At 43.6% G+C, this 25,169-nt stretch overlaps 2 protein-coding genes across 10 annotated transcripts in view; one reads left to right on the forward strand and one right to left on the reverse strand.

The window, feature by feature from the left end:
• The window catches only part of HTR6 (5-hydroxytryptamine receptor 6), a 44,221-nt gene extending 19,118 nt beyond the window's left edge, over positions 1–25,103 (forward strand). For 3 of the 6 annotated variants that reach the window (XM_077788210.2, XM_077788208.2, XM_085559033.1), the window contains one exon: positions 18,870–25,103. The gene's annotated coding sequence lies outside the window, so the exon portion shown is untranslated. Of the gene's footprint in view, positions 1–1,737; positions 12,054–18,869 lie in introns of all 6 variants that reach the window. The other 3 variants (XM_077788209.2, XM_077788211.2, XM_077788207.2) reach the window with 3 other exon arrangements.
• TMCO4 (transmembrane and coiled-coil domains 4) overlaps positions 1–25,169 on the reverse strand; it is a 34,320-nt gene that overhangs the window by 8,831 nt on the left and 320 nt on the right. For 3 of the 4 annotated variants that reach the window (XM_085559028.1, XM_085559030.1, XM_085559029.1), the window contains exons 2-12: positions 24,742–24,916; positions 20,825–20,852; positions 18,841–18,973; positions 15,115–15,212; positions 14,464–14,607; positions 13,851–13,970; positions 12,363–12,527; positions 11,747–11,883; positions 10,173–10,257; positions 6,448–6,565; positions 3,440–3,557 (exon numbers count right to left, since the gene is read on the reverse strand). In XM_085559028.1, coding sequence (XP_085415154.1) covers positions 3,440–3,557; positions 6,448–6,565; positions 10,173–10,257; positions 11,747–11,883; positions 12,363–12,527; positions 13,851–13,970; positions 14,464–14,607; positions 15,115–15,212; positions 18,841–18,973; positions 20,825–20,852; positions 24,742–24,916 — 1,321 coding nt within the window. Of the gene's footprint in view, positions 1–3,421; positions 3,558–6,447; positions 6,566–6,917; positions 7,043–10,172; positions 10,258–11,746; positions 11,884–12,362; positions 12,528–13,850; positions 13,971–14,463; positions 14,608–15,114; positions 15,213–18,840; positions 18,974–20,824; positions 20,853–24,741; positions 24,917–25,169 lie in introns of those variants that run through there. The other variant, XM_085559031.1, reaches the window with a different exon arrangement.

Consider the following 25,169-nt stretch of genomic DNA (forward strand, 5'->3'; position numbering starts at 1 on the left):
CACATCCGAACAGACAGATGGAATTGTTTCCACAAGGCCCTGGATATTGCTCTGAGGGGAGAGGAGCTCTCCCAGATCCTCCAGGCAGCTGCCTGAAGCTGAGTTCTGCTCCAAGCTCTTGTTCCTCTGATCCTGCCCTTAGGGAGGTGGCACTGCTCACTGGGAACAAGTGAAACAAAGGAGCAATGTCATACTGGCAACTTTTTTTTTTGCCTTTCCAACTCCCCAGAGTATTTAATTAATCCACATTTTGTAACCACAATTAATTCCTTGCTGCAAGTCTTGGGAATACAGTGATAAAAGACACAATTTAACGTGTTTGGAGAAAAAAAGCCTGACTCACAGAAGTGCCAAATCAATTGGATTTCACAAAATTCAGACTTTCCATCTGCATATGGTACTGATGTACCCGACTGCCTCGAATCTGTCCTCCCTCATAATGGGAATTTGGGTCCCTTTTCTGAGAGCTGACAGGAGGGTGGATCCTGGTGGGGGGTTGGTCTCTTCTCCCAGGTGACAAGTGAGAGGACAGGAGGAAACAGCCTCAGTCTGTGCCAGAGGACATTTAGATTGAGTATTAGGGAAAATTTCTCCATGGAAAAGGCTGTTCAGCCCTGTCACAGGGCAAGGATGGCATTCCCTTCCTTGGAGGGGTTTAAAACCCATGTGGATGTAGCACCTGGGGACATGGGTTAGTGGTGGCCTTGGCAGTGCTGAGGGAACGACTGGCCTCAATGGTTGCTTGAGATCTTTTTCCCCCTCACCAATTCCACAATTCTAAGATCCATCCCTGCTCTCCCCTGGACTTCCAGCCATTTATTCTCACTGCCTCTATACCTGTAAGTTCATCCCTAATTGCTGCTGCTGTGAAAATGCCCATTCCTGACTTGTTGCTGACTCCTGAGCCTCCCTGAAGCTGCTCCTTAAGCAGTTCTGCAATATTCAAAAATTAATTCAGACTGCACTGAACAAACTCCCTTGGGAACAAACAGCAATCAGGATAATCCCCTGCAGCTCCACAACTTCTTTGGTCTCTAACAGGTGCTGTCAAATAAATCCACAGAATAAATCAGCCCCTTTGTAACCATGAGGAAGGATTTTATAACTGCATTTGCTGAGTGGGAGGACATTTTTCTCCCTGCTTTTTTACTGACAGCCAGATAAAAACCACACTAATCAAGAGAGACATGAGACAGAGGCCTTGGAGGTGAATTCCTGTTTATACTGAGGGCTCCTAATCCTCCACTCATTTGAGGATTCTGGTGCTACCACAGCAAAGAGAACCAAGCTGTTTGGATACAGACCAGTTTCATTATGGATGGACCAGGAGATACCAAAAATACTGATGGTGCCTTTGTAGTATTTTCATGCTGAGCACCTTTGTATCAGCTATACATTATTCTTCTATCACAGTTTGTCCTTCTCCTGGCAGGACACTCACAGGGACCTCCTACATGGGCAGCTGCAGGGGTGGAGCTGGTCTCCATAAAGAAAATACCTGCATCTCTCTATATATCTCTAAATAACACTTTGTATTTTTCTGTTATGCTACTGCACTGTACTTGCAGCAAAATCCATCTTTGCTTTCTCGCCACTTTAAAAAATATTTCCTTCCCCATTCTTTTATTTCTCCTTTTATTTCTAAAATGTTCACCAGAATGCACTGTATTTCTTCCCATGGTCTGGAAAAGGGATCAAGGCAATGACACCTACTTAACATACGTTTTTCCTCCCCAGAGCTTTGCAGTGAGATGAAGGAAGTGTCAATTCCTTCAGAAGGAGAGCAGCACTGGGACTGACTGCTGGCAGCAGGCAGCCAGGATGCAGACACACAGCCCTGGGAGATGAGCAGAGAGCAGCTCTGCAAACCTTATTCATTCAGCTGAAATGTAAATCCTGCTCCTCTGAGGGGACTGGAGAAGCTGCTGTGATCCAGCAGAATAAAGTGTGCAGGGCTCCGGGGGGTTTCATGCTTCAGGAAGCAGAGGGTCATGAGAAGGAGGGTCTTTCTGAAGAGAACTCAAAGAGAGAGGGGTGACATGGACTGACTGACAGGAAACTTCACCCCCATGCCATCACTTGACATCTTGGGCCATTTCCATGCCAGCAACAGTTGTCAGAGAGCAAGTGACTACTGGCAGCTCTGGGATGGTGAGAAAATGGACGTGGGAGTGTGGAAATGCTGACAAGGCAGAGAGATGCAAAGATGCATGGTCCACATTTAAAAGCCTCCACTAAACCCCTTCCTCCTGGGAAGCCCCTGTTTTGTTCCTCCAAGTGTCTGTTCTCTCTGCTCAGCATCAAGCCCTGTGTGTGCTGCCAAGGGCTGTGCAGAGCTCAGTTATCATGAATGAGTTGAGAACAGTTGGGTATTTATAGGCTCAGCAAGCTGGTGCTCCAAAAAATCTAAAAGCTCTTCAAAATGCCTTTAGCTCCAGACCAGCACTGATGGTCCCTGTCAGGTTGTGGGGACACTCAAGAAGTACCCTGAGCTTTGTGTTGGGCATCTTCCAGTTGGCAGAGAGTAAACAATAAATTAAAACATTAAGATATGGAAAAAACACAATGGCATATCCGAGATTTCTGTGGATATGGATATACACAAGATAAGTTCTGCATGGTTTTCTGTGGAAAAGCTCACTTCCTCTGTGGAAGAGACAGCAACATGGTTATGAGTTTAAGATAATTGAGTTGAATATTGCTTAGATATATTGCCAGATGTTCTAACAGTGGCTTATCACTAATGACACCAGACAGCTTTGAGGAAGCGAAATGTTTCCCAGATATACTTGTGAATCTCTCCCTGTTTCCTGGAGACACACACTCTGAAAAGGCAGCAGGACCTGGCAAACCACCTGCTGCTATCACAGAGCTTCTGTAATTCCAAACCAGTTCCGGCTCCTGCAGCCCTGGGGACCAAGGTACAAGGGCCAGGAGCCTGTTCCTGCTGAACCCAAGCAGTGTGAAGGCTCCACCAAGATAAGATAATGAGTTGCACCTGCCGTGTGGGCACGTGTTTGAGATCCACGTTTTCCAGCTGCTGATCCCACCTCCCCGGGATCCACACTCACAGGGCTTGGGACTTGGCTCTTTCCAACCCAAACCATTCCAGGATTCTCTGACAGCAAGGCCCTTCTTGAGGAGTAATAATATTTTCTATCTTGACTATGAGATATGTCAGAACCAAAAAACCTCAAAAAACCCCAAGCATATCCAATAGGAGAGGCAGATTCTCATTGTTTTGCTCAGTGTTGAGCTTTAGCCAGGCCAACAAAATCCAGATGGAAGTGTGGGTAAGAGTTCTCTCAAAGACAGGAAAGAGGGACAAAATACCTAGAGGGACTCTCTTCCATCCCCAGCTTCTCCAGCACAGTCAGTGTGGGGTTACAGTGCTGTAGGCAAAGAATGATGGATAAAAAATGAGAATATGAGACTTTACCACAGAGGAAAGGTCCATGTTCACCATCCTCCTGTCATCCAGGTCCACTGGCTGGAGGCCTGCGACGTTGAGCTGGACAGAGGAGGTTCTGTAAACAAAGCTCAGCAGCCAGTCCCCCCTGGAAGCAGAGAAGAGTGGGAATAAATCCTGTTGCCCAACCAATGCCATGTGGAACCAAAGAATTCCAGAACAGTTTGAGTTGGAGGGGATCTTAAAGCTTATCCTGTTCCACCCCCTACCATGGTCAGGGAGCACCTTCCACCAGACCAGGTTGCTCCCAGCCCTGTCCAACCTGACCTGGAACCCTTTCAGTGTGTTACTACTCAAACCATGAGGAGAGTGGAAGTGCTGGGAAGCACAGTGATGTCTGGACCAAGACCTGCTGCAGGTCTGTGTGATGTAACAATACACCAGGAATCACTTGCTGGATTCAGGGCAGGTTCCTGGAACACAGGGGTGTAAGTCTGAACCGAATCCTGATCCATGGCTGCTGTCTCTCTACCTGCAGTGAGTTTAAAAGTCCAACCCTTCTGTTTATTTCTATGTTTGCTCAGGGTTTGCACATTGATGTATTTCATCTTTTTCATATACTGACAGGCTCTCTAGGCCATAAAGCTGTAAAGGTGATGAGACCTACAACACTGATGTTGTGACATAAATATTGACTGTGAAGCTCCTGGGAGTGCTCCTGATTTATAGGTACCTCAGAAATGCATGGCTTCAATGACAGAACTAGGAAGGGTTTGTTCCCACTCTAAAGCAGTGCCATAAGTCACTGTGACAGTTTCGGGGTAGACTGTGGCATGAGAAGAGAAGGAAATACAAAACTCTTCTGAGCTGAGCAACAGCATAAAATCTGGGCACTGAAATGCCCCTGTACTCTGCAGAGCAGACTGAAGTGGGACACGAGTGGAATTTGTGCTCTGTGATGGCAGCAGGTGAAATGCTCCTGGCACAGGTGCCCATTCCTGGCTTCTCCCAGATAATCCACACTGGGAGTTGTAAGTCTATCAGAGCCCTGCAAGACCTTTACAACACATTCACTCTGCTCAGGTGTGGGTTCCTTGAAAAGCTGAGCCAGTCCAACTGATTTGGGTGAGGTTTCCCACTGGGAATTTGCAACCCTGCTGTTAAGTGGGAGGGGACAGCTCCAACATCTGACAGGGCTCTCACTCGCCCTGTCCCCTCATATTCCAAAGCCAAAGGAGAACAAGGACTGAAGCTCAACAACTGGGCCCAAATCTGATCTCACAGGAATTCTCAGTGTAATTCATCCGACCTAAATAGAGTTACTCCTGAAGTGGCAGAACGAGGTCACCCTTTGTGCAAGCAAAGAAAAATCAGAATCAGGTGAGGCCTTACCACAAAATGTTTGTATAATCCTTCTCTTTATCTCAATCCTCACAGAAATTCCCCAAATCTCTCAATTCCCTCCTCCAGCTGCCCCTCATGTTGCCTGAATAACCTTCTAGACACACACACACTGTATTTTATTCCAACAGGCAGGCTTAGAAACTGTAACAAGATCTTTTGTGTATGTGTGTGTGTGTGTGTGTGTGTGTGTGTGTGTGTGTGTGTGTGTGTTATAGGAAATGGATACACTGAGCTTATTGCAGTGAAATTTCTTTTCGTCAAACAGACAGGAACAATATTTTCTGGGTAAACTCAGTTATATGCAATGATTTCTATAATTTATGGCTTCTTGGAGGTGCTCAGAGCACTCCCAGGGAGGCAGCTTTTCCTTATGGCACTGGAAGAAACACAGCAAGTGGTGTTTACATCTGGCATCCCTGAAAATCCTGGGATCCAAAGAGGACAAAAGCAACAATTTCTAGCCTAGCTGAGAGATTGGATTGACAATTTGTTGTTTTAACCTTGAATATTTTTAATTAATTTATTTAATTATTATTGCTAAGTTAAAACACTGTTAGAATCATGGTAACACAGTATTTCCCCACCTTCCATGTACATGTGTGTAGCCATCAATATGGATGTGTGTATAGAAAACACCAGCAGCATTTTCACCTGTCCTTGACCCGAGGGCTCACAGCTTTATAAACTGTCTTGACTTACAGGTTCTTTGCTAATTTTATTGCCTGGTTATTTCTCAATTTATTTCCCCATGCTCTTAGTCTTCCCTGCTTCATTCCTTGGTTTTAATTTCCCTTTATCTAATTGTGCTGGTAAGCAGTGTTCCTGCCACAATTATCTTCCAAGACACAGTCATTAGGTCTGAAGCTGTCACTTGACTACTTAATAGCTTTTCTGAGATTGTTTCAGACCTCTGAACCTCCCTCTTCTCACCCAGCAGCTCTCATATTCTGCACAACAGTTGTCTGCTTTTATTTCTAAAATGTTTTAAAATATGGTTTTAAAGGGCTGCTATTTGTTTTGAAGGCAATCTTTGTATTCTTTCATAGCCTTACTAAATTTGCTACAGCTATTCCACTTATTCTCCCTTTGCAAATTAAATATCTTGTTCATGTGGACTATCTTGACCAGAAACACGCTCCAGATATAAAACATTTCCGTTTGCTTGAGCTCTTTCCCTTCCATTGTGACTTTCACATCTTTTTCCCCATAAGCAGCCACAAATGAACTGCATCTTAAAGTTTTTATAGATTCTAATTCCCATTCTTTAAGTCAGTGAACTTAATGGCTGTAATTATAGCCCTTCACACAGAGCTGAGATTTAAAGGGCCTTCAGAATATGTCAGATTACACACACAAACACACTGACCCAGCTAATTTAGGCTGTGAATGTAGAACACTCTCCCTCTATGAACAGGACCTACATGGGCTTCCAGTGGCACAAAGAGCCAAGAGCTGCATCAGAGCCTCCAAGTGCCTCCTGAAGCTGCCACCTCGAATGGGTCTGAGCCAGAGGCCTGGAGGGACGAGGCTCTGGCACTGTTCAAGCCTCACCAGCACTCACAAAGTACTTGAAAGGGACAAATGCCCCAAACCATTTCCAGGCTAATAAGGCTGGGCACTGAGCTCACACTGACCTGCAGAAGCCATTTATGATCCTGCCTGACACCACTCTGGTGAGAGATCTCCAGTGCTTGGCCTCTCCTTCCACTGGCGCTCCCAGTAAGACAACATCTTCAATGATCCCTTGTGAATCTGTCAAGGTGAAAGCAGAACAGTTCGGATTGAGCAGAGAGATCAGAAAATATTCTTATATGCAGTGTGTTCAGATGTGCACGACAGAAAAATCATAATTTAGGTGGCTTCAAATTGAAAGACAGAAACAATGGAAAGGAGGATCATAAATAAAACTTGGCATATATCTTAAGTGTCCACAATTCACCTGGAGTTAGTAAATGTGAAAAACTGAGATCCTCAGACAGTGCAAAGGACCAAGCTGATGGCAGGAGGGAGAAGGGTCCTGGCCTCTGCCCAGAAAGGTGCTGTTCAAGCAAGAAACCTCTGGAAAGGTCTGGAAACCCCTGGAAAGGTCTTTCTGCAGACTTACTGATGTGGGTTTGCAGAGAGCTTTGAAACAGGTGAAGAGGTCTGAGATCCCACAGAGTGAGCAAAGGTTGTCATACATGAAGAGTGAGGAACTTTTCCCACAGCTGATTCTATGAAAAACATGACCTGAACATGCAAGAGGAAATCCCAAATTGTTAATATGCATTTGGAAGTAGCAACAAGGGAGGCATTTGCCAGTACCCAGTGAAGATCTACCAAACTGGTTTGATTTCCTGAATGCCCAGGGCCTGATTTGCTGAATGCAGTGTTGACTTCTAAGCATAATAAATCTTCCTCACTTATCAGAGAGCTGCAACTGGGCAATTTCAGGAGGAATAATGATGGAATGAGAAAAATTGGTCAGCTCTGCTACTTTCCTAAACTCCTGAACAATATATCAGTATCTTCCATAAATCTTTGTAAAGAGAGATGAAGCCTCTGATGCCACAGCAGTTAAATGGAAGACTCATGAGCAGAACATTCCAAATCCATCCTCTGCACCTGTGGGAGACCAGGCTCCACAGACTTGAGCTAAACTCAACATTTGAGGGAGAGGTGCTGCCTGGACACTTTTCAAATGTAAATCACTTAGCTTCCTTTCCCTGATAGCAGTAAAGGATTGGAGCTGCCTGCAGTGCCTGCATCCTTTTTCACAGTGTAAATCCCATGCCTAACAAATCCAAATGAGCTCTCCTGGAATTATTTCTTATTGCTGAGCATTTTTTGCACCAATGAAAAAGAGCAAAGAGCAATTCAATTTTGTGAGTATAATTTGTGAGCAATAAAGCCCTGTTCCCATAATTAGGGGCAATGAAAAGGAAACCCAGAGTCTTGCAGGAAGCTCATCCCAACCAAGGTTCTAAATTCCATGTCCATGATGTGAGCCAAGTGAATAAACAAGCAGCTAATTAATCAGGATCCTGAATATTTGGGCAAGGTGTTGCAAGCTTTTGTTTCTCCAGTCCTTCGTCCAGCTTATTGCTTGCTCAGACCAAAAAAAAAAAAAAAGATGTTTAACCTTGGCTGAAAAATGCTCATTTTCTTTGAATGTTGACAGGATAGAAAGCTGGGAACAGATCATTGGCCTGCAGAGCAGCTGAGGCTTGAGATAAATTAAATATATTTCACAGTTTTTAAATCTTTTAGATGATGAAAAACAATGAAGTCTGTAAAAGCCACGGAAAAAAAAAAATGCTTAATTAACCATAGAGCCTCATAGGGATTGGCTAATGAATGTAATGAATAAGGAGTTTTATAAAGAAAAATTTCCAATCAAGTCCAAGCAAGTGAGAACAGAGTGAGAATGAGAGGCCAAAATTCAAACCTGATCACGATAATTTCTCCAGAAAGAGAGTGGAAGAAAGAAGCTGTCCCAGAGACCATAACCAGTCCTGAGAGCTGGGCTTTGCTGTGCCCTAGGGATGCACCTCACTGGGAAAGGGAAAGCACCTCAGCACATCAGGCCTGACTGGAGGGACCAGAGGACTAGAATTCAGCTCTGGCTGTGTACAGATATTCCAGGGCAGAGTTGGCAGCAGTATTCCCAACACTGAGCACAGCAGGGATCACAGCTCAGTGGGATATTGGTCACATGAGCTGTGATCAGAACCAAACACCCAGTGTGTGACACCTCACTCCTGTCACACACAGCTTGGGTTTCAAGCTTTGGTCTCTGGTGGTAACAGCCATTATCGATTTGCATTAGTTTGCTAATTGCTAAGTATTTACTAAAAAGCATGGGAATCACGATGAAGAAACAGAGCAATGATCTTCCCACACAGCAACGTGGCTCATTTACTCCAGCTTCTGCCATAATGTCATTTTCTGGAAACCTGCTGAGCTCTGGCTCCCCAAGTGATCCGTGATGAAGTATCCAAAGGTTATTCCATTGCTTTGCAGAGAAGCATTTGAACAGAATCTGTGTTCCTGCCATGGTGTTTTACTGGCCAATCCATCATTAGCTGTTTCTCCTCAGAAATGCCACTGCCATCTGGATACAGAGCCCTGCATGACGAGGCCGTATGTTCCTTTCGTGTGAGACATCCAAGTCCAAACCCAAATCAGTCTCAGCTGTCCCAGGTCCCAGCTCTGCTCCTTCTGTGGCTTGCTCTGGAATGTGCCTGTGAGAGCGCCTTGGCAATCTGTGCTAAACATGCTGCTTTTCATCTCACAAACAGCTCAGCTTTCAGAATTCAATTAAGGGACTGAAAAATCAGTGTATGTGGGAGCTGTTCTGATATATCACCACAATACTTGGATTTCTTTGGAGTGGCAGCCAACCTTTCAGACCCCTAAGGATTTCCTCCCTAAGTTATGGGCTCGTGTCATTCAAGAGCCTGTAGACTGAAATAAAAACCTGGAAATATCTCAGCCCTTGGCATTCTCAGGACACAAAAAGGGTAGATCTAGGGCCAGATTACGATCTGGGTTCTGGCTCCAGTGTAAAGCCATAAGGATTATTCTGGATTTGATTATATTTATTTTGAGAACAGAATTCCTGTATTTGAAGACTTTTATCTTAAATAAGAAGTGAAATTCTGGCACACAGCTGTCAATCCTGACCTTCTCCATCCTCACTTGACTCTGTTCCCACCTTCTTGGACTTTACTGGGTATTTTCCTTTAGAAAATTCCTACTTATGATTTATTGTGAAGTAAATGGTTAATGAGTTAAATTGCTATGTGGGGGGAAGACAGGCTGCACATACTCACTGCTGACTCAACTCCAAGATACAATTTTAATCAACTGATCATAATGATTTTACTCCTTTTTTTTCCTAAATTAAAAATAGAAATCTATTAATAAACAGAACCACAATGGGCAATAAATCGGCAGATGGTTTTATACTTGACTTTGGGGGAAAATTACCATGAAAATAGCAGATGACAGTGGCATTTCAGAGACTTAAATGGAAGGCAGGACTCAGGGAATCAGATACAAGAGCTGCAGAGAGCTCCTAAGAAAGGCAAAGCATCCTCTGCTGGAATCAGGCAGTGCATAGGCAGCTCCAGACTGATCACAAATGTCACCTTGTTATTTACAGACCAAAATGACCCCTCAAGTGAAGACAGTGGATTTTTTCTGCTGGACTGGGGGAAATGATGGAAGAATTTGGCTCCAAATGCATTTAAACCTCATTTTTTGTGTTTTCATCTGATCCTAAAAGAGCCAAGCTGTGTTTTTCCCCTTGGAAGAAAAAAATTCTCCACCAGGAGTAAGGAAAATAAAAGAAAAATGGTTAGAGGGTGAATGTTACCTTTTTCCTGAGCCATTTCCTGCAGGCAGAAATAAATGACTCTGGCACCCAGGCTGAAGCCAATCAGTGTGACAGGTCTCTGGCCCTGAGAAAGGAGAAGAAAAAATACCACCAAATGGTGTTTTCTCTGGAAAGAGAGACTGGGCTTAGGATCCCTGAGAGCCTGAGACACAGAGCACCTGCTTCTGCACCACCTTTGAAATACTGGAGCGATTTGGTTCGTTTCAAAGGGATCAGGTCTCCTCAAAGTTATGCCTAGGTCAATATGGAGAATGCTACATATCTGAGTACTTTGTGTGTTTTGATCTTCAGAAAATCAACTGAAAACAGTCTAATGATCAGAAGTTACAACAAAGTGGATGTTCCAAACAGAACCAAAACAGATGTTGTTGTTGGTTTGAAATTTCCAAATGAATACCTTATTAAAGGAACAAAATTTTCCTAGAAATATTTCAATACACAGAAGAAGAAGCCGTAATACAAAAATACTGACCACTTCCAGATTTCAGGCTGAGTGACAGCAGCAGCATGCAATGGTTATAAAAGCTGATCTGGCTTTTGAGGTTTAAGCTTTTATTTTGAACAGCCTAATAAGATTTTCTGTAAGATTAAAGGGAGCCTAATCCAAACATCAATGAAAAATGGTCTTTGTAATATCCAGGGAGCAGGTGTGCGATGGACACCCTAGACATCTCATTAACTAGTTTTAGACTCTCTAGCACACTGGAATGTGTGTTTTCACAACAGCAAATGCTTATCAGGCAAGAACAAATGCCTCACAGAAAAAGAAAGGGCTTGTATGAAATAAAGCTTATTGAGTTTTCTAGGATTGGGTTTTTATGAGAAATTAAGTTTGTTCCTCCTCTGCTGTTCCACCTTGCTGGGACACAAAGCTCTGGGGCCACAGATCCCCTTGGACTCCTCCATAATCAGCAGTGACTGGTGTGAGACAAACATGTGGCCAGCAAATAACAGTGCTGGCCCAGCAAATGCTGGCAGGCTCTTGGAAGGAAGAAATGTCTTTTTTTGAGCCTTTTCAGAGAGACTTATGTCACTTCTGTCAGGTACCAGCCAGTTCCCTTTCTCTGTAGGCAAAGCTACAGTTCACTGGGCATTGGCTGCACCCTTTTCCCTCAGGTTACTTTGCAGGTGCCTCTTAATGATCCATAAATATTTTTATCACTTTGTATTCTCCTTTCCTTTTCATTCATCCTCACCTCCTGCTCTCTGATTTCTACTAGGTGAGTGGGCCTGGGTGTGACACGTGGGCCTGTGTTGTGACATGGTTAAATCACAGGTGACTTATAACCTGGATCTCTTCTTCCTCATTGAGAAAACTTTTTGGTAAATGGAACAAATCTCAGCAGGATTTCTCTTATCCTCTTGGGACTTCCTCCTTTTCCCCAGTAAGCCAGATATCTGCTGGTCACCTTCAGGCAGCACTCTCTGTGGTTTTGTTTTATTCATTTTTGTCCCCTTAGAAAGATACCATTTAACCAGCATGACTATAACGCTTCCCCTCCCTGGGCCAGTTCCCTTCCAGCTGTTACTCCTGGATAATTGTGGCCAGTTACCTGCTGCCTGCTGAGAAGGATGTGTGCGAGGTGTTTGCCCACTTCAGCAGAGCGATGCAGACACACTCCCCAGGGGTTGTCAATGACACTGGCAACCGTCAGGAGCGACGCTGGCCAAGTCAAGGCTGTCACAATCCCTGCAACACACAGAGGTTCCTTAGAAAACATCAAAATCAAGAGAGTTCACTGAAGTTAAAGGCCAAGCCAAGGAGCTTATGTAATTTCCAGCTCTTCTCTCCCAATAGGTGTGCTGAGAAATGCTTTGATGGACTAAAGATAAGAAAGAGTCTGATGTTCTGGCATGGAGGTGGGTGCGTGTAACCTGCGTGTGGGGGGTGTTTCTGTACAGCAGTAAATGTGTAATAATATAGGGAAATGAGCAGGTGAAGGAAGGTGTTTCCAGCTGTAACTTTAACAGAATGACGCAATGATGTGGTGGCTCAGCAGTCCAGGAAAGCACAGCTAAATTACAGGTGTGGTAGAGGAAGTTCTCAGGTCACTTCTGCTGGGCAATTCCAGCAACTGCCTCCTCCAAAACATTCCTTCTTTAGGAAAGCTCCACAGTGAAATTGCACAAGAGCCAGTCAAGCAGATCTGATAGGATTTAGTTTCTTACCTGACAAGACAGTGAATTTTAGGGCTTCTTGAGCCATCATGTTCACAAAACCATTCAGCAGGGAATCCAAGGCATTGCCAAGCTCCATCAAGTACTTGGATTCCCAGGCCAGGCAGTACTGCTCACTCGAGTGCAACATGCTGCTCCATGGGGCTGTGAAGCTCCCTGGGAAAGGTTGCAAAGATGGAATTCATGTTTGGAGAGAACACAATGGCTGATTCCTGGCAAGAGGAGCCCAATAGAGGATCAGAACAGAACCTGCAGGACACTGGAATATTCTAGCAATGCTATTAATGACAGACCAACACTGAAGGGCAGAGCAGAGCTGTCATCTTAATTAATTAAAAGCCTTCCTACAGTGTTTCTTCTCCAAACAATGCAGGTGAGGTTGAGGCAGCTGCTGATCAAAGTGACACAAGATCTCCCCAGTAGTGTGTCTTATTTGAGAACACATGGATTGGCAACTACCAGCAGCTCCAAAATCACAAGGTGGCAAATTCCGTAACTCCTGTTCTCAGTCCCTCTGTTTGAAGGACTGTGTACACAGACAGACACTGCTGTAAGGAGGAAAATGGATGACAACCCTAGTTTTGCTCTTTAAAACATTCTAGCAGATTGCTAGTTATGGAAGAAGAATGTGTGTCATCTCTAACTCCCTTTTACGGGCAAACAGACACAAAATGTTCCTGGAGGGACACACTTGCTTCTCTAACTGTGCCTGGGAGCCCTCCAGCTCTGAGGATTTGGACCTCTGGCAAGCAGAGAGAGAAGCCAAAGTACAGCACTGCAAAGTGAGGAAAAGTTCCCTGTGACAGCAAGCTGCAGCCTGGCAAGTGACAGGGCAAGGCATCCTTCTGCATTAATGATATCCAGAATTCATTATGGTACTTCTCAATAAACTGGCAGCTGTTCAGGCAGCTGAAGCTGAGCACATTAGCAGGCAGGTGACATATTTTATATGACAAGCTACACTGGAAAATAAATCACTACAGACCTTGCAAGGTTTCCTAAATCACCTTTGGAGTACTGTGCTTAACAGGATTTACTTGACAGAACTTTCTTGCCAATAAACCTCATTAGCTGGCAGATATGGAGAGAGCAAAACCACATTATTTTCTGTTAATTCCTGGCAGATAAACATAAGGTCTCAGAGACACTTTGTACTAGTGCTGGCAGTCATCCCCAGACAGACCTTTTCTGGCAAAACCATGCAACAGTTCCTATCAGAAACAATCCTGCTACGGCTGCTCCCAGTCCTGCTATCACCATCAGCATAATGCCCTCTATTTTTTCCTCTGCTTGCCTGGGATTGCAGATTGGGTTGCAAAGACTTATGGTGAGAATTGATATGGTTCAGTTACCATGCCATGGAAATGTGGGGCAGACATGGTGCTTTGTGAGCACAAATACAGCCTGGAGTGGGACACAGCCTTGGAGTCTCTCACACAGGTCTTGGAGCTCCTCTCAGTTTCTTCATCATGTTCTTACCATATTTGCCAGTGCACAGCCATCCAGTGATTGCTATGGTGATGTGGAGCTGCTTCCCTTCCGTAAGTGGGAGGAATTCAAACTCTTCTATGGCTCCCACACGTTTCTTCATTTTGTATCCTACACACAGCCAGGAAGAAACACAAGGCTCAGAGATGGCACAGAAAGGACACCCTCTGCTAACAGTAGGAGTTTGTTAAGAAATTAATTGGGTAATCTGGAGAGGTTTTTTTTCATTTCCAAAACCCTCAGTCAGCCCATGCATTACTTAGAGCTTACTAAGGAGCCAACATGATCTTTCTGAGCTTGTGATTTGAGGGAATCCAGCAGAAGGGGTTTTTTTTTGCTGTAACAGCTACTTTTCTCCATGGCAGCATCTTTCTAACCCAAAACAGGAAGTTTTCATTTCCTTCATTAACCACACATCAAATATTCTTTCCCTATTTGGTCACAGGGCTACACAGTACCTTAATTAGCACTGAGACCAAAATCTCACAGATTACACTTCAAATCACTTCCCTAACTTTGCAGAGAGCTCACTGGGGTCATTAACTGTGTTTACAGACATGGTCCTGTGCCCCAGTGGCTGAGAATGGTGTGGTCACTCTCTTACCAGTAAGACCAGCTCCTGCTGCTCCAAAAAGGGATGCCATGACAGCAATCCCAGCAGTGGATCCTAAAGCAGCTGCTCCAGCACTCCCAATGATCGTGGCAGCTCCCGCAGCAACCAGAGGGGCGGCCAGGCCTCCTGTCAGACCTGAGGATGCAGCAAGAGACATCACCAAACACTTTTCTCTTAAAAACCCCAGGCAGGCACTCCCTGTGCTGCTACTGCTGCTGGAAGAGCTTTTTGCATGTTCAATAAAGAGGCTTTCTGAGACCCTCCCCAGGCCCTGAATCTCTGCCCAAATTCTTTGGCTAACTTCAGATGAATGAAGAATAATTTCAAAGTCAAAGGAAGATTATGGGGTGATCTGGGGTGAGCTCTGCTCTGCTTGTTCAGGAAACATTGATCTAATCTCACACTTTTGATTTCAGAGTTGAAGATCTGATCCTCTTATAACACAACAGCAAAGAAGGAGAAAACATTTTAAGGGGTGACAACCTCAGTTTAATACTTCCCCCGGCTAGTGAAGCTACACCGGAATAACTTTTGCAGCTATATATTTCATGTTTATTTTTGTGGGGCTGAAAGTACTTTTCTTGGAGTTAGACCCCTCTCTGTCCCTGATGCTGTGTCCCCAGAATGCCAAGGCAGCCTCACCAATCACTGTTCCACCCCCAACAGTTGCCAGACCGATCAGCAGGTATCTCTTCAGCTTTTTCCTTCTTTCCTTCTTTTTTCTTGAGACTTCTGCAGTTCTGTGGGGGAATTAAAAGTACAAAACTAAGGGAAAAGCTTAATGGATACAATCCTGCATCAGAATATGCTTTTATTCTCCTCAGTGTAACTTCCCTCCCAGGAACAGTAAAAAGGAACATGCAGGTGTGGACTGTGACAGCACACTGAGATTTATGAGCATGGATTTAGAGATTTAAATTGAATGGATTAAATGGACCACAGATTTAAACTGAAACAATTTAATTGCTGACAAAAGCCAACAGATATTACTTACTCAGAAAACCCTTCCTAATAGGGCTGAAGCTTGTAAAAAAAAAAAAGAAACAAAAAGTCAAAAGCATTTCATTAAATACATGCTGCCTAAGTGCCCAAAAAAACCACAAGAAAGCTAAGAAGAAACAGGAAAAGTGTTTGAAATAAAAGGGAATAGGGGTAATTTGTGCTAACCAACAGAGATGCAATTAAACTGTTTTCCAAAAGCAGTGTTTACTACAAGCTGCCTTCTAATTGCACATCACAATATAATAATATAATAGGAATTAAACACAGTCATCAGTGTGCATTTAAGCTGTATTTTAACAAGATTATCAGAAAGAGGTAAATAAACCTAAAAGGAACAAATTGTAGTTATTAGCCACTACTTTTGACTTCTCTCCATTGTCTTTGTTTCTCTCTTACAAGAAGTGCTTCCACTTCAGAGGAAAGTGGGAGAAACAGAGGATATTGGGATAAGTTGTTTCAAGAAATAGGTTCCTTCTGGCCTGTTTAAACAGCAATTAATCCAGGTCTTGAAATGTGACAATTTATCTTGCTTCCAAACTTGGATATTTTCCCTGTTAATCCTAGCCTAATTTTGGATTTTCATTATCCATATAATTGCTTAATCTTTCCTGGAACCCCCTAAGCACATTGTAATTTTGATTAAGACAATTTTACACGAGTCCCAAACAATATGCAGCTTTGTGTGGCACAGCAGGAGGGGAATGGAGCTCAGTGGGTGAAATCCCTGAGTCACTGCACTCACTGGCAGAACTCCCATGGACCTGCACCTCACAGAGACTTTGTCTCCACAGAGCCCCTCCAAAAAACCTCATTACCTTAGGCAGCTGCAAACACGGTGTTTGCAGAGAGCAACACCTCTCCAGTTTCTGCACAGCCACAGCCACTTCTACAGCCCCATGGACAAAGCAGGGTTTGGCCATCAGAGAATCATGGAATCACTGAGGTTGGAAATGATCTCCAGGACCATCAAGTTCAAGCTGTGACCAGTCCTCACCTTGTCTCCAGTCCAGAGCACTGAGTGCCATGTCCAGTTGTTCCTGGGACACCTCCAGGGATGGGGACTCCACCACCTCAATGGGAAGTTCCTCCAATGCCTGACAGCCCTTTCCATTAAGAAATTCCTCCTGATTTAATCTGAACTTCCTATGGCACAGCCTGAGGCCATTTCCTCTCATCCTCACCAAATGCTCTACTTGGTGCCTTAGTCACCAGTCTGAATGCTTGGCTTAGGATAAAATTGTTCCTGGAGTTCATTATACGAGTGCTGCAGCTAGGCTGTTCATACCTAAGCTAGCAATGCCCAGCAGTTTCTGTTCTACATGAGGTTCATCAGCTTTTACAGTCACTGCACTGTGTCTCAGGCTGAGAATGATGACAAGAGAGCTGGAACATGTCTAACTTGGAGTCAGTTGGAATAATGAGCAATTTGAGTTATGTGGGGAGAAAGAGAGTGGCAGCTAAATCCTGCCAGCCAATGCAGTAAATAAACGAAGTTTTGCCTGTCACTTCTTCCCTTCTGGAGCTGCCAGCAGCTGCTTCCTAATGGCTCCTCCATTACCATTATCACTGCATTACCAAACTGCTTTTATCCATTGTGGTAATTAACTGCTGCTTCTGGTATTTCTCTACTCTCACCCAGCTCAGATGTGCAGCTTCTTGCCTGAACTGCAAATTATATTCAGAGAGATCGTTATGGGGAATTTCAGGTGATTTTCCAATACGAAAAGGTGCAGGAGCACACATTAGCAAGTGAATGTTGTGAAGTTTTACAGTTTCTTACAGAACTGTCTACAAAAGAAAGGTTCTCACCTGCATGTCAGAACACATTTGGCGCAACTAACATGGTGTAAGTGGTTTGAGCATTATTCTTTAGAGGACTGTATATCTCATAGGTTCTGGGCCTCAATCCAACATATCCACAGCAGCAAAGGCAGGAACAAAACCTCCTGTTAACAAATATCAGTAAAAACACCTGTGCAGGAGCTGCCAAACCTCTGGTTGGTTATTTCTGCTCCAAAACCTCTTGCTGGTCAAAGCTGGAAGCGTCCCAAGTGCATAATGGTATTCCCACCCCCAAAATCTGTGAGGTCAAGGTGGTGACAGGTTTATATTTTTCTTCCTTTCCCTGCTGACTCCTGACTTCAAACCTAAGAAAGGGTCATCAATGCCCCACAAATTTCAGCCTTGCTAAAGCACAGCAACAACAATGTGTTTGCACTGTGGTCTTGGGCTCCTCTCACCATAAGGATTTTTTTTCTCTTTTTATCCAATAGACATTTAATCCCATGACTGCAATTTGGGCAAAGGACAAGCTAGGAATCCCACAGCAGACACACAGGAAGCCCACTGGGCTGGCAGCAGGGTTTGAAATGCACACTGTTCTTTCGATGTTATCAGACACAGCACTGAGTTTGTTTCCACAAACTACAGCAAAACAGACACCATTAATAATACCAACCCTTGCTCCTGCACAACAAATGTTTAGAAGTCCACGATCTTTGAGATTATTCTGACTTTCCCTTTTTACAGTGTGCTATAAAGTTAAGCATTATTTAAACACAGCTGTTACTGGAAGTTACCCATCACATGCTGGACCCCGTGGTAAACATCTGAGCTGAACCATGGCAAGGCTGTCAACTGAAGGCTTTATTAGCAATCAGGCTAATCTCATAACCCGTTTGCTGAGTTGACAGATGAAAACATTTCCCTTGAAAGTCCACTATGGACATGTTTACTGCCTTAAATACTGCTAAACTGTCACACAATTCCTGCCTGATGAGAGAAATAAAAAGATACTACATTTCTTATAGATACCAAGAATTAATTCTATGTTAATAACGTATTATGAGCCAGGTCTGTACATATCCAAAGATTCAGCCTGTTGCCCTCAGAAATATCCCTTCAACAGGAGTCATCCAGCTGTCTCTTAAAGATGATTAAAAACAGATCCAGAGACAATGAACAGCTGAGGATCTAATCCTGATTATCTGTAGGAACTTTATTCTGCAAGAGGCAGTTCTATCTGAAGGATATTGGGCCAAGAGTCAACAAGATCTTTGTGATGTATTTATGCAAAATATACAGTCTCTGAGAAGCAACTGGAAAGAGGAAAGGAGGCAGCTCAGTGCAGAACAGCCTTTACCAGTGTGCAAGGCCAGGTCTTAGCTCTGATTTTAACAATGCTGAGCTTTTCCTCTTGTAAGTGCTGTGAGGGCTCTGTAACCCTAATCAAGCCATAAATGATTACAGTAAGAATCATTTCATATGGGGAATAATCAGAAACTGGACTTAGGCACAAGTAATTACTGCTAAGTTTTTGAGCACTGGCAGCGTTTTTTGATCCCATATCAACACAAACGTTCTTACTCTGACTCTTCCTCTTTTTGTTCCTTCAGGCTCTCAAGCAGAGATTCCTCCAGGACTTCCAGATCTTCCAAGGGAAGTCTCAGCAGCCAGCTGACACGGCAGATCAACACCCTGGCTCGAGCATCATAGGATCCTTGAAGAGAGAAAAGCCCAGGAAATCAGTCTGATCTGTCTGATGACACAGTTTAGTTAAGGAGCAGAGTACTCAAGGAATGTGTCACAGAGCAGCTCCTTCCCCCAGGCCCTCTTTTTCTTCCAGGAACATGAGAAGAGACTGATAAATGGAAAATCCTTCCTCCCTGCAAATAGAGCCACCACACCAGGTAAAGCCTCTGTGGCAGGAAAAGGATCTCGATCCTTTGGTCTCCATCTTCTGTGGCACAGGCCAGCTGGTAACTTTTCAACAGAGAAATGCTGCAGCAGGACCACTGCTAACTGGAAATATCAAACATGTCTGTGTGGGTAACTGAGCACAGCCCATGTAAACTGCACCACTGCAGGAAGGTGGCATTTTGTAAAAATGCACCTCCATGCAAAATCTTCATCTTCTTCTTTGGTGGCAAAAAGAGACACTCAGGAGTGTAAAGCTACACACTAGCTCCCCCAGCAGCACCACAGACAAATGTTTGCTTTTACACTCCCTGCTGGAGATGCAGGAGTGGACAGTGTACTCAGACAACAGAACTGATTACTCCTGGTTTTGTAAGCAGGTGTTCTCGAAGAAAAGACATCTTAGAAGAAAAGACATCTTAAATGTAATAGATTTTAAATTATTTGTGCCAACTCGTGCTTTTTTAATGTGTTTCTCTCAGCAGCACCTACCACTTCCTGATGTTTGGCTTTTATAAAGGGTTCTTGGTGCACTCTGGGATGAAAAACACAATTATTTTTCTCAAGGTGGGTGAAGATACCAGCAAGAGCCAATTACAAAGAATGTTTGTGATACCTGCTGCACGTAGATCAAATATGGCATTGGGCCATATTAAGATTGTTTATTACCATAAATACCGAGATACCAAACTAATTCTGTAGCCTTTAATGACACTCTTCATCAGTTTTGTGCTTAGTTGAGAAATGAGGGCAGGATTTATCTTCACTCCTTCCCGAAATGTGGCACGTCCTGCAAGTCCAGGCAGGCGGAATGAGCCTCTTCTTTTTTCTGTCTGCTGACATTGCTGTGCTCCTTCCTCACCAGCCTGGTGGGAAGGCAGTGAGGCTTGGAAAGATATTTCTCCTAAATTCCAGCTTCACAAAATAAGCAGTTTTGCAATAACTGACTTGTCAATTTTCCATTAAAAATAAAGTAAGAACAAAACTTGTTTTGTTCTGCAGTGCAACAGGCTAATCAGCAACCAGTGAGTTCTTTCCTGTGAGAACATGCTAAAACACAGAGATTAAAAAAATGCAAGCAGTGATAGAATCCAGGTTTCTTTTAGAAATGAACATTCTGTTCAGCAGACAGTCTTTATTTCATTAATTTTATCAGACTAATCCATGTAATGGATTGCAAGCCAGAGAATTGTTTTATGTGTAATATAATATGTGAGAAAACTCACATTGATTTATAATGGGCTTCCAAGGACATTCTGGAATTTATACCCTGATTTTTTTTTTTTTAGGCAACCAGCAGAAAATATTTTAGGCTGAGATCTTCATAATAGCTTTACTGCCTTCCTAAAGGAAGAGATCACCTGATTCCCTGGAAACATTGTGGGAAACCCACCCCACTCCAGCATCATTTACATCTGCTTGCCAATGTATGCTGTGTGAAGGTAAGGAGGTGAAGAGCTCTTCAATTTTCAGCGGGTATTATTAACCATTCCTAAAAGAAGAGTTGTTTTCCCTGAAAGGGATGCAGGGAAAGAGTGTGCAGTTTTTGCCAGAGGGAAAGCTGAAGTGAAATAGGATAGTACCTTTTTGAGCACTTTAAAGTATCAGATGTAAACTCAACTATATTATTTTTACAAAGAAAAAGTAAACTTACCATCTTGAAGAGAGAATGATAAAAGGTCCTAAAAAAAAAAAAAAAAGAATATTCAATTTAAAATTGATGATGTAGGTCTGGAGGCATCAAAATGGAGGCAAAAAATCCACCAGGCTGTTTGAATTACTGCAGCAGCTGAATTCATAAGAGGGAAGCAGAAAGTTACAACTCAGTGAGGCAGCACAGGGCAAAACCAGTTCAAAATTCTCTGAAGGCCAGTACAAAGGGCTGGACAGAAGCAGATTATGCCTGGTATATGCTAAGACATTCCCCATTCTTTGTTATTTTGTTATGATCCTGATCTTTATGATCCTGATCTTACACCAGACTTCCAAGTTTGGAAGAGCAGGGCTCTAATCCTTCCATTCTAATGCCTTCTGCTCCCTACAGTCACATATGCAGCATCACTAACAGGTTTGAATGTTCCTCTAATGGCCCCTGTTTTCTTTGGCGTCCTGGGAATTCACAGCTTTAGGCAGTAAGGCTGAACTGGCATGAAGTTCTTTTGGATTAAGTGAGTTAAAACTCAGAATTTATGGCCATCTATCAAGATTGAGGGACTTGACTTCTGGGTTGGCTCTTTACCATAAAAAAAAGAAAAAACAAATCAATTCAATAGATGGTTTCTATGGATAAATCCATGAAAAAGAGACCAGTGTTTTTACAACTGTGTTCTCCTCTTTTATTGCCACTGGACAAATTCTAAGCTCTTTATGTGACTACATTAAGCACCAGCTCAGTTGAGCTGCTTCCCTCTCCTACACACAAATACAATACAGCTGAATTTTACACAGAATCCTTTCAGCCCTCTGGGAACACAGAAAATGCAGCCAAAGATGTAGGAGGCTGCCAAAGAGTTTATGATTATTAGTCCTGTAAGCTCCCAAGCACAGTTTGTATAGTAAAAACGTCTCTAACCTGAGAGTCCTACCCATGAGAAGTGCAGAATGCAGAACAAACCATCCTGAACCAACCAGAAGAGGGACACACTGCAGACTGCTCCCCAGGCTGGCTGGTGGGGTGTGGGAATTGGATACACCAGTACAGAGGGAGGGATGTAACTGGTTTCCCAAAGCCTGAGTACTGGGAGTGCCCAGGGATGAACTATGTGGGCACCATCACCACCTCTCTGGGTGCATTTCTGGGGGAAGAGTTGGCACAGAGGTGTCAAAGCCAGCAGAAGGTGCAGGGCTGTGCGCCTTGAGCAAAAAGCTGACCAAGCAAAGGGCCTTGAGTCTAGAATAAGGTGAAGCTTGCGATCTTGTTGCCACAATTTTCCATGGACTGACATAAGCAGCCTCTGGAAGAGGTGATGGTTTGTGGGCAATAAACTCTCCGTGAGTGAGGCTCAGGGAGCCAGGACTGTGACTCAGGTCCTGTCCTGTCTGCCCAGTATCACCTCTGACACCTCGTATCAAACCACCCCAAATAAATCTGCAGGTACACATACACACAAGCCTTTCAAAAGGTCAGGGATGCACATAGGTAAACAGGTGATAAACTGCAAAAACTGCGTTTATAGCATCCATGCCAGTTAGTACACTCAAATTTAAGCTGTGGTTTAGGCTGTACACATATTGCACATGCAGGCAGCTGGAATCCAACCAGAAGTGATTATATTAGTTCACAACTGGTTTGTTTTCCTCCCTAAGCAGCAGTTGTTATATTGCAACCTTATTCTGAAGTCAGTGTTTTGAATCTCCATGAAAACTCCATGACAAGACAACCACCCATATGACTGAGAAGCCTTAAAAAAGCAGGGAGTCTTTATTCAGTCTTTGCCAGCTTTTTCTGAGTTGATGCAAATTCAAAACCCACTTCCTTAACAACAGAGAGCCCCAAATCCACATTACAGTCAATGTGGGTAGGAAACCACTGGAAAATGGGCATTCTAGATATGTTCAGAGCAAAACACATATTAATAGTAAGAATTTTCAATGTCTAATCACCTATCATAGCTTCTACGCCTTTTTTATTACATTGCCTTCTCATACCACACCCACAGCCTGCTATGACTACTGTCTTTAAAGGATTCAGTTACCACCATCTGCCTGTGTTAGTCATCTGCAATGACACAAAAGACACAAAGATAACAATCCATAATCCTCAGATGTCCATTGAATCAATGGTGAGCTCACAATCTCCTGACTTCATGGATCATCTCTTCAGCTCCTTTGACATGAAGAGCCTTCAAAAAATGCAGCATTAGTGCCAGCAAGACCTTCCCCACTGAATGCCCAGAGGAATTACAGCAGATACTTAATAAACAGTAAATATTGCATCAGTAGCAGCTGAATACAAAGGAGCACTAAAACCACAAAGCAAAAGATCAATAATTCATAAAGCTTTGTCCCGTAGCTTGTTTATTTCCAGGTAAGAAGGAAAAAGCTGATCTCAGCTTATCGTTGATGTTTGCCAAACACCACTGTTTTTTTCCAGACACACCTCTGCTGCCTTGCTCTGCTGAAGTCTTTCATTCTGCCTCTCCTCTGACAAAATCAATCATCTTGCCCACATGCCTAAGGGATTGTTGCTGCGACATTAGACTGATAGTTTTTCCTCCTCTTTGCTTTCAACTGATCAAAGTTGTCTATGGTTCCTGTATTCCACCAAAATCCAGAGGATATCCTCAGTTTCCTATCAGGGCAAAATCCCATGTGCTCCCGCTGATCCAGAGCCACTTTTGTACAAGCCACTTTTGTACAAGCACATGGAATCCCCATGCAGCATAAGGTCAGAGCTAGCACAAGCTAAATTTCACCCTTAATAAACTCAGCAGCAATGCAGGAAAATCTGCCTCAATGCAGAGAATCCATCCTGAGGCAGAAAGAATGAGGGAAACAATGCAGGAAGCACATCAAGGCAGAAAGAATCAGTGTGGATGTATTGAATTTGAGGAAAGAGCATCCAAAGAGCCACTTTTATTTTAGAAGATCTGCTCTAAATTATTAAGATCTCTGTAGCTGTCCTTGTACTATTGTAGGACTTTGGGCACTGGAACATTTGGACCAGGAGCAGATCCTCTGAGGCATTTCATGGACAGGAGACAGGAAAAGGTGGCTGAAGAAATGGGAACCGGTCAAGGTGACCAGAGAAGTTCACTGCTCTCTTATCTCCCCTAACATAGCCGAGTTCTCACATTTGCTGCTCTGCCAGGCCATTGCTCAAGGTGAGTGAGTGATAGCCCTTAATCAGTCAGTACCAGAGCACTGGGTGTAGGCAGGGTGTCTGGCACAGGGTGACAGTGCCCACCTCCTGTGTGGCACTAGCAGCAGCTAACGCTCTCTTCACCCTGCATGGCATAACATGAGGTTGGATTAGAAGAGATCTTCCCCAGCAAAAGCAAACACTGCCAAAATGCTTCACATATTTTATCTTTGCATCAGCTTTTACCAAAGAACATTATGAAGCAGTCCCAGTTTCATTTCCTCAGTGAAAGAAAATAAAGTCAAAATCATTTCCTTCTGGTCAAAATGTACTCTGGGAAAAAGACTTTGGATATTTTGCTCCTTGGAGCATGTATGTGGAGGTGGTTTGTGATACATATACAGTGAAGGGGCTTTCAAATAAGTGACAATCATGTCTACTGTGTTCATGTCTACTAGGATGTCACTAAAATCTGTACAACATGTGTATGAATGGAGACCACTGCAGTTACACAATCAAAGTAAAAACTTTGTCAGTTCTCTGTTCTGTAGAGTGACACCATCAAAGACACAACTCAGTAGACAGTGACCATGCTTCACGCTCATCCTTTCCATGAGGTCTTTATGGATGGACTGCCAGTTCCCCCACAGCTGCTTATAAAAAACACCTAACAGAAATATTGATTTTATCTCCCTGACTGCACAAACAGCACTTCAGCTGCAAACCTCTTTTGCGAAGCAAACAAGGGAAAGGAGAGCACATGGACTTACCTGGGTAATAAGAAGTGGATTTTCTTTCAAGATGGGATCCTTCAGCAAAATTTCAGTGAAAGTTTCTGTGCCCTCACCTCCTAAGCCATCAGAAAAAGCTGTCATGGCAGGTAAGACAGCATCAGGCAGGTCCAGCCACTTCACAAAGCCCTTGATGAAGTCTGTCCTGAAGGAGCTGTAAGGCAACACAAGCAGTTAAGGCTTCACAAGTGGGTATTTCAAGGCTCCACAACTGGGTATTTTTGGAAGCTTTGAGCAGTCCTTGGTTTCAAACATTGAGTCACACAAAAATCAAAGCAGCAGGAGTCAGAAGAAGGTGAATTGCTAAACAAACTGGCTAAATAAACAAGGAAACAATCTGAGTGGGACTAGATCTTGCTTCAGAATGTGCTTTGATGTCTGCAGTGTTAATAGGTGTGTTTTGTGGT

Source organism: Lonchura striata, chromosome 21 (genome assembly GCF_050655825.1).
Source record: "Lonchura striata isolate lonStrDom1 chromosome 21, ASM5065582v1, whole genome shotgun sequence".
Lineage (NCBI taxonomy): Eukaryota > Metazoa > Chordata > Aves > Passeriformes > Estrildidae > Lonchura > Lonchura striata.